This window comes from Musca domestica, unplaced genomic scaffold (genome assembly GCF_030504385.1).
Source record: "Musca domestica strain aabys unplaced genomic scaffold, Musca_domestica.polishedcontigs.V.1.1 35, whole genome shotgun sequence".
Lineage (NCBI taxonomy): Eukaryota > Metazoa > Arthropoda > Insecta > Diptera > Muscidae > Musca > Musca domestica.
The window spans coordinates 9,251,860-9,268,100 of NW_026712315.1; the positions used below are offsets into that span (position 1 = coordinate 9,251,860).

A 16,241-nucleotide genomic window follows, 5' to 3' on the forward strand; every position below is an offset into this window, starting at 1 on the left:
GAATGTTATCGCGAAAATATTCTGGAGGGTGTATTAAAGCCTTGGACACTCATAAATTTTGGCCACAGACCTTGGACATTCCAACCGGACTCTGCACGCGCCACCCAAGAATGGTTACAAAATGAGGTTCCTCGCTTCATTTCCAGCACACAATGGCCACCAAAATCTCCGGATACCAATCCGTTGGGCTATTGTGTCTGGAGTATTTTGGAAAGCAAGGTTAACACAAAAAATACCAAATTGGCGATCACCTCAAGCAAGCGTTTCGCCGGGATGGACCAAAATTCCGCAAAGCAACATTCGGACAGCGTGTGACGGTTTCATCGGCCGTTTGAAGTCCATTATTCGTGCCAAAGATGACAAACTTGAACAAATCTAAACTTATTCTAAAATGTCATGCTATTTCCGACATTTTTTGCTTTCATTCAATAAAATTAAAAAAAATCATAATCATATCAGTCTTATGTTCTGATAACATATTTAATTGATTTAATTTTGAACAACATAAACATTTTATTTTCCCACAAAAGTTCCCTGGAAGAGGGGAACTGAATTCTCATTCACTATGGCATAGTAGAATGGATGATTGGCTCGGAAATCCAAAGGTCTGGTGCGGGTCATAATTCCAATTTCTAAAAAAAAAAACACAATATTTGAATATTTTCCTTCTTTCAAATGAAAATTTTGACTTCATACTTGTAACTCCAGCGGCAGTGGTGCCCACTTCATTGACATCAATGAAGGCTTTGTGGACAACATCCGAGACCTGAAGTGGTTCAATTCCTTGCAGCATATTACTCAAATTGGCCTGAGAGAACATTTGCTTCATGCCCAGCTGTAAAAAGAAACAAAACTAAGAAAATCCTTTTTATGGAAAGGCGTCAAATATCCCACCTTTTTCAAAGGCTCATTAAGAACCACTTCAAATTCTGCCTTAAATTTGGGCAAGAAAAGGCGCACCCCTCTTCTCCTCAGACCTTGGCCGGCCAGTGATGCCAATGAAAATGTTTTCAATTTCTCCACCAAATCAGGCAAACCATTGCGTTCATTGGGTAATATAATCACCATGGAAAGATCACAATCTCTGTAAGGCAAACGAATGGCAGTGGCGTCCAATTCAGAAATTTCCTTGGCAGACATCATTCCGGATTTGAACATCATCTGGACTTTAACGGTATTCTTATCATCGATATAGAAGTCTTCCTCTTCGGTGTATTTCAAATCGAATGGTTTCTCCCAGTTGCCCTTGAAATAAATGGCACTCAAGAGCACAAGACGTGTATCGGTGGTAAGTGATGTCGGGCTAACAATATCATGGATAGTGTTATCAGTTTTCGATTCAACCCAAGAATTCATTAATTTGGCTGTTTTTGCACCTTGACCGAAGTCTACATTTTCCACCGCTGAGTAAAAATTATTGGTCAAAACATTATTGTAGGTATCTTTCAGATCATAGTCTTTGGCCACATAGATTTTATTGGCAATTTTCAGGGTTTTTCCATCATCATATTTCGATAGAATTGTGTGATAATTGTCGACTACCTTTTCCACCGGTTGACCTGTCAAACTGAGGCCATCATCCATCTCGGCTGCGGTTTCACCATCAGCTCCCATTCGCACCATAGCCAAACAGGTTTGAATTGAAAATGGTGAAAATATAATGCTTTTATCGCTGTTCTTTTGATAGATTTCCGAGAAAATATCTTTACTAAAATTCTCCAAACTCGAATGGAATTTTAGCGAATCTTGGGAATCTGCTAATGTTTCGGACAGGCATAGCAGCAAGGAGCCTAAAATTATTGCTATACTTCCTGAAATCAAAGTAATTCTTATGATTTGGGCAATTACTGAAAAAAAGATCATGTTTTGCGTATGTCTTACCTTTCAGCCCCATTCTTTGTCTTTGCTCTATCCACTCACGACCGCGTTGAAACTAAACAAATATTATTTTTGCTTGAATATTAATAAGCTATTCTCTTCATTTATATCAGAGAGGCCAGAATTTGATTATCAGTTTTTTTGTTTAAAATTGAATCTAATGTTTTTACTTCAAGATTGTCAAATACAGTATTTGTTGTTCTAGGTGCATTGAGGTCGAATATATTTTGTGCCATTTTTTTTTTTATTTTATAGATTTTAAAAATTCTGAATTGGCTTGATACTGCAGGGGAAAAACGCTATCTGAGCGTGCATAAATATAGTCCAAACTTTGACCTATACCAAAAGTTTCCAATGAGAAATTCTATTGACTTGCATTGGATGACGTAGTTTGTTTTCATACTCCCCACCATAATATTGAAGGTATGTTTTTAATCTTCCCTCACGTCTGCTACACTTCTACATATTCAATGTACCATTAATTAATTGTTACATCTTCTGAAGAAAATTCTCCTACAGCACAGTGATTCCATACAGCGAAAAAATAATAAAAAAGTTAAAAAAATTATATAGGTTTCTAATCTAATAGATCAGATTTCATTGTGAGTCTTTTTTATTTTCGAAAAAATTGGCCATCCATCCGATGCACTGAAACTTTTCTTAAATTTGAACTATGCGAAAACCATGTGGATAAAGCATTCGGTTTGGATTTTTAGGCGAAACTTTTTTATGGCCATAGCCATATACAAAGGTACCACAATATTTAATACAGAGCTTTGAAATTCTCGGAAGAGTTTGGGTTTACATCTACAATCATTGTTTTAATTAACATGTCATGTTGACCACTCTGTGGCCAAGTAGTATACATTTTCCATTTCTCCCGAAATAAATGGAGACCTGAAAATCAATATTGAGTATTCAAGCCCTATTGCTTTACCCATTACTAAATGTAGTACCATTTAGTACTTTGCGTACATATATACGGCACATTTTCAAACCTCCCGCAAATCTCAAACACAGATACCACCAGTAATCAAAATATCCAATATCACAATTGTATATCTATGCCTGCATCCAATACCAAATATGTATAGTGCCATCCGGTATTTATCGTATTATTATAGTGAAGATTTCCGAAAGTAACACAATGTGTCCAGGCAGATACTCTACAGTTTCTCTTCAGATATCAGACACTATATGCTCACCCAATAAAAAATGGTAGCAAAAATAGAACACATTTAGAAAACCAACTCTTTATAACAGACCTGCTACCAACGGGAATCCTAATACAAAATTTCGAAATTTCAGCTTTATCCGTTCACTCGAAACCAAGCTGTTCCAAATTTAGTGCCATTTATCCCAGTTCGCACAATTAATACACATTCCCAAAACCATCTTCATACATCAATTTGACACTCCGACATGGATTATTGTACTGCATATCAAGTTTTTAGCTCTATCCGTTCAAATAATACCAAACTGTATCATTTTAAAAGTTTATTACCATTTTAGAAATTTTTGTAGCCTTACAGTTCGAAATTCGAAAAACCTTTGGATCATCTATCCTGCACTCCATTTCTGAATTATACCTATTCCTACCTTCTACCATTTACTCCCAGTACGAAACCAAACACAGACATTTTTAGCCAATTCAGCCAATGGATAATTTGACAAACTCGCTCGAATATCTAAAATCGGAGGTATCTTTATATAATAGCTGTAACACAATGTTAGCCAGTAGAAATATTGAAGTCTCAATAGTGGGGTTTTCCTCATCATAAAATACACATACATATATTTTTCGAAATTTTTTTTGAAATTAATATGATTACATCTGAATTAGGCTCCAACAAATACACCTTCAATTAAAGGTTTGTATGCCTTATTTAGAATGGCATAATAAAACGGTCCATCGGCACTGAATCTGAAGAATGGATTATTGCGGCTATAATGATTCGAAGCTAAAGAAAAAGAGGCATTAAGAACAATGGAAGGGATATTAATACGATTTCTTAACTTACTCAATATGGGAGAAGCTGGATCTCCTTCTTCACCAATTTCCAGATTTATTTGTTGAATGATATCGGTTACAGATATAGGTTGAGAGGATGTCAACATTTTGGCTAAATTAGCACCTTCAAAAATGCTTGTCATAGCCAGCTAAAAAAAAAAATAAAAATTGCAAGTAAAAAAGCTATAAATTCGGTCGGGCCGAATTTTAAATACCCTCCACCATTTGGAACGAATTTGGCATTTTTCAAAAAAAAAATCCGTTAAAAATTCTGTTAAAATCTTAAAAATACCAAATGTCTAAACGACGATGTGGACCTGTATAGGCAACTTTAATCATAAGCCATTACAATATTCAAATGCGAAACTTGAAACAAACATCGATGAATATTTGTTGTTAAAATCATCAAAATACCGAATATAAGGATGTACTTTATACAGAAAATTGTTTTTATACAGACAATTTTCTGCCTTAGGCTGCAGTATCCATTACGAACTTCAAATACCAAATGTGAAACAATTCCGATGAATAATGTCGCTAAAATCATCAAAATATCGAATATCTAGAGGTACCGTTATATGGGGGCTATACGAAGACGTGGACCTGCATAGACAATTTTCTGTTTTAGGCTGTAGTATCCATTTCGAACTTCAAATACTATGTTTGAAACAATTCCGGTAAATAATGTCGCTGAAATCATCAACATACCGCATACCGGGAGGTTCCGTTATATGGGTGCGATACCAAATCGTGGCCCATTTTCAATACCGAAATGCCCGCAGACATAATACACATTTGAGTAAAATTTTATCAAAATACTTCATTTTGTTCGGAAGCTAGAGTGATTTATGCTGATCAAGAGTATATACTTTGTGGGGTCTAAAATATATATTTTGAGGTGTTAACAAGTAAAAAAACATTAAGTTCGGCCGGGTTAAACTTTTAATACCCTCCACCTTAGGGTAAACGAAACATTAGAAGAAATGTGGCAAAAACCATTAAATTACCGAATATCGGGAGGTTCCGTTATATGGGGGATATACCAAAACGTAGACCTATAATTACAAACACGAACTAGGACCCATTATAACCCACAAATACCAATTTTTAGACAAATGAGTGAAAAAATGTGGCAAAAACCATAAAAATACCGAATATAGGGATGTACCGTTATATGGGGGCTATATCAAATCATGGACCTATGCATACAATGTTTCGCCACCGGAGCTGGAACACAATTTTCAGACTAATCCGTGAAAAAAGGTTGCAAAAATCATCAAATTACCGAATATCGGGAGGTACCGTTATATGGGGGCTATACCAAATCATGGACCGATACATGCAATGTTTCGCCACCAGAGCTGGAAACCATTATGACCAACAAATACCAATTTTTAGACAAATCCGTGAAAAAATGTGGCAAAAAAAAAACTAAAATACCGAATATCGGGAGGTACCTTTATATGGGGGCTATACCACAACGTGGACCTATACATGCAATGTTTTGTCACACGCTCAGGGACCCGTTATGACCTACAAATACCAATTTCCAGACAAATCTGTAAAAAAATGTGGCATAAATCATCAAAATACCGAATATCGGGAGGTACCGTTATATGGGGACTATACCAGAACGTGGACCGATATATCTCATTTTCAATACCAAACATCCTAGACAGAATGCAAATAGTTCTGCTAAATTTTGGCGCTCTACATCCAATAATGTGGGCTGTATCGTGATTTCAACAGACAGATAGACGGACAGACAGACAGACGGACATCGTTAAATCGACTTAGAAATTTATGCTGATTATGAATATATACTTTATGGGGTCTAAGACGAATATTTAAGGATGTTACGAACGGAATGACAAAGTTAATATACCCTCCTTTCCAAGGTGGAGGGTATTAAAATGGAATCCAACTTAATATACCCTCCATTCTATAGTGGAGGGTATAATTACAAATATTTAAAAAAAATTGAACCATACATTACACAAATAATTAATGCGTTGTAAATTATTATGCTTTTTAAAAAAACATATTTTTCCAGAATTCTTTTTAGATTAATAGACGGTCATTCCTGAGTGTCATTCGTCAACTGAATTTATTTCTTATACAAGAAATAACAACCAAATGCATTTTAAAAAATTAAATTTTCTTATAACAATAGACTAAGGTCTGAATTCGTCTCCCGATGAATGGTATTACATTGGCCTTGAATATATACTCACGTTTTTAAGGCTATCCTTTAAATTGACTGTAACATCCATTTTAAATTTCGGCATACGAAATTCAATACTCTTCCTTTGAAACACTTTAGTTTCAATAAACGATGGCATATCCACCGATTTCATTGTTGTCAAAACTTTATCTAAGCCGTCAGCTCTAAATGGCACCACCACCAACATCGATAGACCCGCATCGCGATATGGCAACAGTATGGCACCAGCATTCATTGCCGCTTGTCTGCCATAGCGAAAATAAGAACGAACTTTCATCATTGGCACCATGACAAAATTATCATCTTCATCAACATAGAATTTATCTGGCTTCGTCCAATTCGCATTGAATCCAGTCTTCCAAGGACCATTGAAATTAACTGAGCTCACTAGAAGCAGATCTGTGTTGGGTTGTAGATTTTCTGCCAAATTGTTGATTGTATTTCCTGTCGTTGAGGCAACCCATTCGTTAATGCCCTCGGCTGCCTTTTCCGTTTGACTGAAATCCATGTTCTCAGCTGATGAAAAGAATTTACCGGCGAGCAATGTTTTGAAATCCTCATTTATGGATTGACCATTTTTCACATAGATTTTGTTGGCAAACTTAAAATGCCCGGCTTTAGCGTACTTCGCCAATTCGTTGTGATAATTATCCGGCAAAATGTTTAAAACTGATTTGCTTAAATTCAGGATTTTATCTAGTTCTTGGGAAGTTTTTCCTCCAGCTCCCATGCGTATCATGGCCAGGCATGTCTCAGCCGAAAAGGGTGACACGATAACATTTTGATCATAGCCTGATGGCACTAAATCTTTCAACAAGCTGCTTCCAAAGTTTTCCGTTGCAGTTGTTATTGTATATAACAAAGCAACTACAAACGTAGTTGTAAGGGTTTTTACTGAAAATAAAAAGGAATATATAGATGTTAATATTAGTGATTACAAAAATAGTTTTGATTAACTGTTGTAAAATATTATTTAATTCGAAGTTTACATAAACTTTTTCCACTTCTCCAGATTTGAGGGTACAAAGGGTATCATTGGATGCGTCCGAAATATGTCTCGTCAACATGACGCTATTTCGATATCTGGACGAATTTCGTTTCAGGGCATTTGGAATCAATCTAGCCATGCCTGCTCATCCTACACTCTAGCTGGTGCGCAGGATAACCACCGAAGTACTTTCTTCAAGCTTATACAGATTTCAAAGGTTATTCCTCTCCTTCCCCTTAAAAATTTAAAAATTCCAAATAAAAGATAAATGTTCCATCAAAGGTAGCGAGAATTGCATTTGGTACAAACATTTGGTGAAATTTATCGACAAATATTTCCCAAACATAAAAAAATGTTTTGAAACTAATGATTCTCTAAGCCATCCAAAGCTCTCTATAACACATAAAATATATTAAATGCTGTGAGATAAAGCTCAAAATAATGGAGTCCCTTGTATATAGTTCAGGCTAAAGGCCCTAAAATGTTGTCCTGATAAGCCAAAACTCTTTTAGGGTTGTGATCAACAAACGGAATGCTATAAAATACACTTGGAATTGTCCACAACCTAAACAAGCTATTGCATAGTGTACTTTTGCACAGAATTGAGGAAAAGAGCCAACAATTGTCAAAAATAAAAAAAAGTAAGGAAAGGTCAAAAGCCGAGCGGGGCCGACTATATGATATCCTACACCACCATGCGTATTTAGCAGAGCTCCCGTAACCAAAATAGTTCGTATTAGAAATTTATGTGAAGCAAATCATACCAACTATGAACCTTATTTGAATGCGAATCATGGCTTTAGAGTAGTCACAATTTTGAAACTATGTCCAACTCTGAATAGATTTTCAACAACGTAGACAGAAGCCTTTTTACCTCTTGTACAAAATAAAAATATTGTATAGTGCATGATATGACTTCGATAAGAATTGTATTAACAAACAAGTAAGCAAAGGCTATAGTCGTGCGGGGCCGACCATGTGATACCTTACAACACTACAATATGTTGGAAGCCCCCTTATGTCCAAATCAATTTTGGAAGATTTCGCTTTTGAAATTTTGTCATGGAGCATTGCGAAGATATTGCCCTTAGCATTTTGACCAGGAACATTTGCGCACTCCGTCGTGCGTCGTGTTGTGGTCCATTTTACAGCTAAATATAATCCAATGGTCATCCAAAAAGCTAGAATTCTTCCCTATCCTTAACTCTCTTCTCAGGCATGTCGATTGGCTTCAATTGTGTGATCAGTAATTTTTTTCTGTTTTGGTTCATTTGAGCCCCTTAATATTTTGCGATCATCTCCAAAAGCAAGAAGCCGTTCTGCATCTACAAATTTAGACCCATTTATATGATTAATTTCTATTTGCGACCTTATAAGGGCTGCAAAATCAGGAACATTTTTAGTGGTTGGTCCATTTCAACCCCTAAATATATTGCGGTCATCTTTGAAAACAATAGATCTTCTGAGCCTAACCCTACCCTTGTGAAAATTTTCGTGAAGATCGGACGATAATTGCAATCTGTGCATAATAACCGTGTTGTAAGGTCAAAAATTTTACAAAATGTACATTTCAATATTATAAGTCAAATTAAAAAAATCGCATGTGATAAAAAATATGAAAAAATTAAAAAATGTCACAAAATGCAACAAAATCTATAATAACACCATTATTGGCACATTTTTATGAGATTTTTTTAGATTTTATTCTTTCATGCCAAGAGGGCATTCTGAATTGACAAAATCGCTCCAGTTATTCTGGAAATTTAAGCATTCTAACTAACATCCCCTTCCTTTGTATATGTACATTGTATCCGATATATTTACTATCGGCATCGACGTAACGGTTAGAAGTGACCCGTTCGTCTATTTGTGATTTCGTCGGGATTAAAGATATTCGCGGTTTACTGCAAAATTTGACTTTTATTTAACACAAATATTATGGCCTATTTCGCCCACTAAATATTACCCGATGACCATCAAAATTGGAAGACTTCTAGCCACCCCTAAGCTCTAGCCCCATTTTAACTTCCGCTTCGATTGGTCCATAATTGCGACTTGTAGAACAACTGCAAAATCAAGAAATTTTTCAGTTTTTGGTCCATTTCAACCCCTAAATATTATGCGATCGTCTCCAAAAGCAATAGCGTTCTGACCATAACCCCACCTCCATTTTCAATTTCATGAAGATCGGACCATAATTGCGACCTGTAGAGTGATTACAAATTAACATGGACAGACGGACGGACATATATATCTAGATCGACTCAGCTCGGCAAGATAGGAAGATCCATACATACTTTCCTATGTGGGAAACCAATATTTCGAGATGTTACATAATTTTTGGCCCAATCAAACTTATAATACCCCCAACACATAGTGTTGTAGGTATAAAAAACTATTTATTGGACCGATATTACATACATGGTGAACAATAACCGTAAAATCGGATAAGATATATAACGAAGCTACGATAATATTTTTCAGAGGTATTTTGGAGCTGTATCTGATATCTGGTACCAAATATCAAAATATTACGCATGTGAGGGACTTTAGAACAAATCGGAAACAGATATATGGGAGATATAGCTATATCTGAACCGATTTTCGCCAAATTTTAAGTAAATGCTTCTAGGCTGAATTCCGTCGGAAGTGCGACATTTCACTCCATTTCACTGATATTATCCATTCTGTTCACAATAAACCTGAAATCGGATAAAGGTATATATGGACGCTATATCCAAGTCTGAACCGATCTCTATAAAATTTAGCGGATTTATTACTATGCTATATTAAATAGCTGGCACGAAATAATATCGTGTTGTTAAAGTGCATTTTAGGCGTGTGAGGGACTTAAATACAAAATCTTAACCGATTTTCACCAAATATGATACTCTTTCTTCAATTCGGATTTACATTAACCATTTTGTGCAAAATAAACTTGAAATCGAGAAAAGATATATATGGCAGCTATATCCGAATCGAGGTAGATAAAATTTGGCAAATGTATTTCTTAGTTATATTTGATATATTTTTCCGAATATCGTTGTAACGGAGTGCATATTACGGCTGTGGAAAGGAAATTTATCAAATAGGATGAATATCTATATATTCTAAACCGATAGCTATATCTAAACCGATTTCCCGTGAGTTTGACACAAGGTTATTTTTTAACCAATGATTTTTGAAGTAATCCAAAGACCTCTATAACACCTAAAAGTTCTATATCAAATACTGTCAGATAAAGCTCAAAATAGACACACAACATTTGGCCTTATAATCCAAAATTCGATTAGGTTTGTGATCAAAAAAAAAAAAAAAAAAAAAAAATACAAGTGTATTTCCTCCAAATTGAAAAATAAAGCCAGACTTGTAAAAACAAAAAAATTTAGCTCTTCTCCGAAACATTAGTCCCTATTGAAGCTTGTTTTTTTTTATCGAAAAAGGCTTCTAAACCAAGTAAAAGCCAAATCGATTGGGAAATCAGGTGGTATATTTTATAAATCGGTAAAAGCGGGTTTACAGTTATATACCAAAAATAAAATCTAAATTCGTCATGGATAAAAAAATGTTTTATAAACCAAAATTGGTTTTTATTTGTTACATTTATATCGGCTGCAAAATCCGGAACATTTTTAGTTGTTGGTCCATTTCAAGCCCTAAATATATTGCGGACATCTTTGAAAACAATAGGCCTAGCCATTCTGAGCCTATCCATGTGAAAATTTTCGGAGGATCAGGCGATAATTGCAATCTGTATATAATAACCCTAACCTGTGTTGTAAAGTAATAAAATATTACAAAATATACGCTTGCATATTATAACGCCATTTGCAAAAAATCGCGTGCGATAAAAAATATGAAAAAATTAAAAAAAAATTTCACAAAATACTATAAAATCTATGTTAACATCATCATTGGCATCGTTTTATGCGATTTTTTAGATTTTATACTTTTATGCCAAGAGGCCATCTGAATTGGTTAGCATTCTAACTAACATCCCCTTCCTTTGTATGTACACATTGTATATATTTCTCTACATATATCCGATATATTTACTATCGGCATCTACGTAACGACCTCTTCGTATTTTTGTAATTTCCCCGGGATTAAATATATTCGTGGTTTATTAACTTTTATTTAAAACAAATGTTTTAGTATATTCAACCCACTAAATATTATCCGATGACCATCCAATTTGGAAGGCTTCTGCCCAGCCCTAAGCTCTAGCCCCATGCCAACTTTCGGTTGATCTATGATTGCCACCTGTAGAGCAACTGCAAAATCAACAAATTTTTCAGTTTTGTTCCATTTCAACCCGATCACCTTCAAAAGGGCCATAATTGCGACCTGTAGAGTGATTACAAATTAACATGGACAGACGGACGGACATTCATAGGCGAGATAGGAAGATCCATATATACTTTCCTATATGGGAAAACAATATTTCGAGGTGTTACATAATTTTTGGCCCAATCAAATTTTCCGAGTTCCACAAAATGGAAACATACATTCCGAAATGCATCCCATTTGGACTGATATTAGCCAAATAATGATACAATAAACCTGAAACCGTTTAAAAGTATTAAGTTCGGCAGAGCCATATATACCATCCGCCATATGGAAGAAATTTACAATTTTCCAAAAAAAAAAAAAAATCGTTGAAAATCAACAAACATCATAAAAAATATAAGGAGTTGCCGTTATGTTGGGGTCTATAGAAAGACGTGGACCTGCATAGACTATTACAATATTCAACAAGTAAGCAAAGGCTACAGTCGAGCGGGGCCGACCGTTGAATACCCTACAACACTATAATAAACGATACAGTTTATATAGGCGAGAAACTCGAAAGAATTCCACAAGATATTGTGACAAATAATAAAAGAAAACCATCAGGTTTCGCTCTCTAATTTTCGAATAATAGCAACTTTAACTATTTGCTCATTTCCAATTTATTGGAAGATGTTGCACGTAAATGGTCTTCCTAGATCTGGAACCAATATTTCCCAAACACCTATAATCTCTCAGAAGTGGCAAAAGATTAACATTTATTATTGGTTTTTGACTGAAACGCATCTATATGAGATACAGACATTTGACTATATTCTTCAACGAAATCAGCGTTAACGAAATAGTCAGAAGTGCGTCTTTCCTGTATTTGCGAATTCTCCAAAAAGTCACTTGAATGGACATTTTCGTATTTTGTCTACAAAAGTTGGCAAACTATTTCACACATTAAATAATTTTGGATGGCCATCCAAAACTGCTTGGCTTTTGCAATGTCCGGTAACCCCTATTCAAATGTGCGTAAGGATCGGGCGAATTACGACCTGCTGACAATTTTGCAGTTTTTTGGTCCATTGAAATATATGGCGATCATCTCCAAAATGAGTAGGCTTCTATTCTGACCCTCATCTTATCTCCATGCAAAAGTTCGTAAGGATCAGGCCATAAATGCGATCTGTATGTGATATCCTGAAATCTTAACTACTTAGTTTTGTTAGCTGTAGAAATATTAGCAAATGTTTAATTCAAAATGAAAATATGCCAAAAATATGACAAAATTGAAAAAAAATGAGAAAATTTACAAAATCAATATTTTCATCTTTAGAAAGATATTTTTATGCGACTTTTTATGCGTTTTTTCTTTTCTGTCAAGAGGCCATTCAGAATTAATGAGAACTGTCGAAATCAGTTCAGCCGTTCTCGACATAAAATAGATCTTTCAAGCATATCTTCTTTGATAGACATATATATCGCACATATTTTGCTATATATTCGATTTGTTGGATCTTAACATCAATGTAAAGATCAGAAGTAACCTTGTCATGGCTTTGTGATTTCGCCGGGATTTAAAATATTCGCGGTTTAATGAAAAAATTTGAATTTTTTCAACAAAAAAGATATGGTCTATTTTAGCCGCTAAATATTATCCGATGACCACCCAAATTGGTAGGCTTCTTCCCCGCCCTAAACTATAGCTACATGCGAAATTCCGCGTCGATTGGTGCATAATTGCGACCTGTATAGCTACTGCAAAATCCGACATTTTTTCAGTATTTGGTCCATTTCAACCCCTAAACATTTGGCGATCATCTCCAAAAGAAATAGAGTTCTGTTCTGACATTAACCCCACCTACGTTTTAAATTTCGTGAAGATCGGGCCATAATTGCGACATGTAGAGTGATTACAAATTGACATGGACAGACGGACAGACGGACGGACGGACATACATAGCTAGATCGACTCAGCTCGGCGAGCTACTTTCCTATGTGGGAAATCAATATTTCGTGGTGTTACATAATTTTTGGCCCTATCAAACTTATAATACCCCCAACACATAGTGTTGTAGGGTATAAATACGAAACTTGAAACGATTCCGATGATGCGCAAAAACATCAACTTTACGAAAAGTTGGAGGTACCCTCATATGGGGGCTACACGGAGGATACGAAAACGTGTTTTAACAATTTTCAGTAATTTTCAGGCTGTAGTACCGAACTTCAAATAAGAAATTTGAAACATTTCCGGTGAAAAGTATGACACAAATCATCATTTTGCTCGGACGGACAGAAAAATCGAAATAAAATGTTATGCTTATCAAGAAAAAAAATATATTCTGTTTTAAATTTTACATTCGGAATAACAAACTTAGTATACCCTCCAGACCTGTTACGATCCCTTCAAAATTAGGAGTTGTTAATCATATTTAGAAAGAGGGACCAAAAATACCCCTTCAGTAGCTCTTTTGAGGTTTAATCCTAATATGAGATAAATAGCTTTGCGATATAAACTACGAAAATACCGATACATTTGTCTTAAGTACATGGTCTACTTTCACAATCTACTGGATTTTTTGTAATTATTAAAAATTAAAAAGTTTTGTCGCACAGTGTAATATATAATGAAAATATTTTTGTCAATTTTGACAAAAAAGTGTTTCTTAACTCTTGATGAATGTTTTCTTCGGCTTTTCTCCGAGCTAATGCATCAATGTAAAATAAAACTTTGCTTTAGAAAGATAATGGTAAAAATGGAAATATTTTGTACACAATTCAATTTCAGACTCAGAATATATTATCTCGATATAATCATTTTTAAGAAAAAATCCATTCAAAATATATATATTACAAGTGTAAATTACATTTCATTGTGAGACTCTGCACAAAAATAATGTGTAAACTAAATATGTATGATAAAAATATATCATAATTTTTGTACTTAATAAAATATCACTTTCTTCATAAAATGTTACTTTCTTAGTAAAGTGTTTAAAATGTATAATATATAAAATCAATTCCACTCACCCGTTCCCATTTCGACAAATTCAGCTAAGCTATTGGACAATAAATGCCAAAGAAATAGTAAGGTATTTCAAAAAAAAAAAAAAAAAACAAGTATACACCTGTATTTACTCAAGATCTGCACTCGATCGATCGTTATGAAAAAAAAAAAATAACAAAGCAACACTTGCGAAGAAAACAATAGCATTTGTGCACTCTAATTAAATATTTGAATACAATGTGAAATTATTTCGAGAGGTTGTTGTTATGCTTGAAACAGCTGTTTGTTGCGTAGATTAATTTAGGGAAATTCCAAACTAACTAACTACTATTTTGCATTTCTTTTAAATGTTTTCAATCGATAAACATATGATTTTAATCTATGTCAGAATTATGAACTTCATATTTCAATGGCAAATCGGGTACAGGTGTAAATTTTAAAATAAGACCATAATTTTTTTCACCTATTACATTAATAATGCAATAGATTTTGAAAGTAGAATTAAAATTCGAAGAGAAGTGTATGAAGCAAGTCAACAAAGTGGTATTTTGGATGTTTTTTTTTATTCTTCAAAAAATAGTTGAAAACTCTCTCTAAACGGAATTGTATATTTGTCGTAAACCCTAGGAATTCATATATATTAATAAGTAAAAAAGCAGTAAGTTCGACCGGGCCGAACATTGAATACCCTCCACCAATTGAAAAAAAAAAAACAATAAAATCCATTGAAAATTCTGTTAAAATCTTTAAAATACCTAATATTGGAAGGTGCCGATATATGGGGGGATATACGATATTGTGGACCTTTATAGACAAATCTATGTCTGGGGGTAAAGAACTCACATAGAACCCCTTGTGTAGAATTTCAGAAAATTCCGTTAAAAAATGTGGCCAAAATCATCAAAATACCGAATATCGGGAGGCACCGTTATATGGGGGCTATACGATATTGTGGACCTATATAGATAATTTTCTTCCAAGGGATAAAGTACCCATAAGGAACTCCTTGTGTGGATTGTCAGACAATTCCGTTGAAAAATGTGGGTAAAATCATCACAATACCGAATATCGGGGGGGGGGGGTACCGTTATATGGGGGCTTTACGATATCGTGGACCTATAGACAATTCTCTTTTGGGGGGGAGGGGGTGGTGAAATACTTATAAGGGACTCCTTGTGTGGAATTTCAGACAATTCAATTGAAAAATGTGGCTAAAATCATAAAAATACCGCATATCGGGGGTACCGTTATATGGGGGCTATACGATATCGTGGACCTATATAGATAGTTCTTTTCCAAGGAATAAAGTACTCACAAGGTACAATTCCGTTGAAAAATGTGACTAAAATCATCAAAATACCGAATATCCGGGGGTACCATTATATGGGCGTTATACGATATCGTGGACCGATATTGCCCATCTTCGAACTTGACTTGCCTGCAGACAAAATACAGATCTGTGCAAAATTTTAGCTTCCTATCTTAATTCGTTTAGACTGTAGCGTGATTACAACAGACGGACGGACAGAGCTAAATCATCTTAGAATTTTACGCTGATCAAAAATATATATACTTTGTTGGGTCTAAAGCGAATATTTCGATGAGTTACAAACGGAATGACGATCTTAATATACCCTCCATACTATGTATGGTGGAGGGTATAAAAACATAAAAATGCAAAAAATTATTTCTAAATTTTTGTTCAAATTATCGACCTCGACCTCTTTTCGAGCTACTGCATGAAAATAACATAAAATTTCGTTTCAAGCTAAAAGTGTCAGAGGAAGAAATATTATACATACAATTTCACTATAGATCTATGAACAAACGATGTATTTAGAATTAACATTTTTAT

The 16,241-nt window shown here is 34.7% G+C and overlaps 2 protein-coding genes across 2 annotated transcripts; both read right to left on the reverse strand.

Annotated features, from left to right (window-relative positions):
- Window positions 1-453: 453 nt before the first annotated feature.
- On the reverse strand, window positions 454-2,028 carry LOC105261460 (serine protease inhibitor 42Dd). The gene is made up of 4 exons (XM_011291860.3): window positions 1,882-2,028; window positions 895-1,811; window positions 697-835; window positions 454-632 (listed from the first exon to the last, which is right to left on the reverse strand). Exons 1-4 carry the CDS (start codon window positions 1,892-1,894, stop codon window positions 514-516), a joined length of 1,188 nt encoding a protein of 395 aa, XP_011290162.1. The 5' UTR covers window positions 1,895-2,028; the 3' UTR covers window positions 454-513.
- Window positions 2,029-3,673: 1,645 nt separating this feature from the next.
- On the reverse strand, window positions 3,674-14,517 carry LOC101896557 (antitrypsin). The gene is made up of 4 exons (XM_011291861.3): window positions 14,410-14,517; window positions 6,124-7,007; window positions 3,900-4,038; window positions 3,674-3,839 (listed from the first exon to the last, which is right to left on the reverse strand). Exons 1-4 carry the CDS (start codon window positions 14,417-14,419, stop codon window positions 3,718-3,720), a joined length of 1,155 nt encoding a protein of 384 aa, XP_011290163.1. The 5' UTR covers window positions 14,420-14,517; the 3' UTR covers window positions 3,674-3,717.
- Window positions 14,518-16,241: the final 1,724 nt, after the last annotated feature.

Coding starts and splice junctions, on each gene's coding strand:
- LOC101896557 (XM_011291861.3), bottom strand. Junction 4,039..6,123: donor TAAAGGATAGCCTTAAAAAC/GTGAGTATATAT, acceptor TTTTTTTTTTAG/CTGGCTATGACAAGCATTTT. Junction 3,840..3,899: donor TCCAGCTTCTCCCATATTGA/GTAAGTTAAGAA, acceptor CTTTTTCTTTAG/CTTCGAATCATTATAGCCGC.
- LOC105261460 (XM_011291860.3), bottom strand. Junction 836..894: donor TTAATGAGCCTTTGAAAAAG/GTGGGATATTTG, acceptor TTCTTTTTACAG/CTGGGCATGAAGCAAATGTT. Junction 633..696: donor CACTGCCGCTGGAGTTACAA/GTATGAAGTCAA, acceptor TTTTTTTTTTAG/AAATTGGAATTATGACCCGC.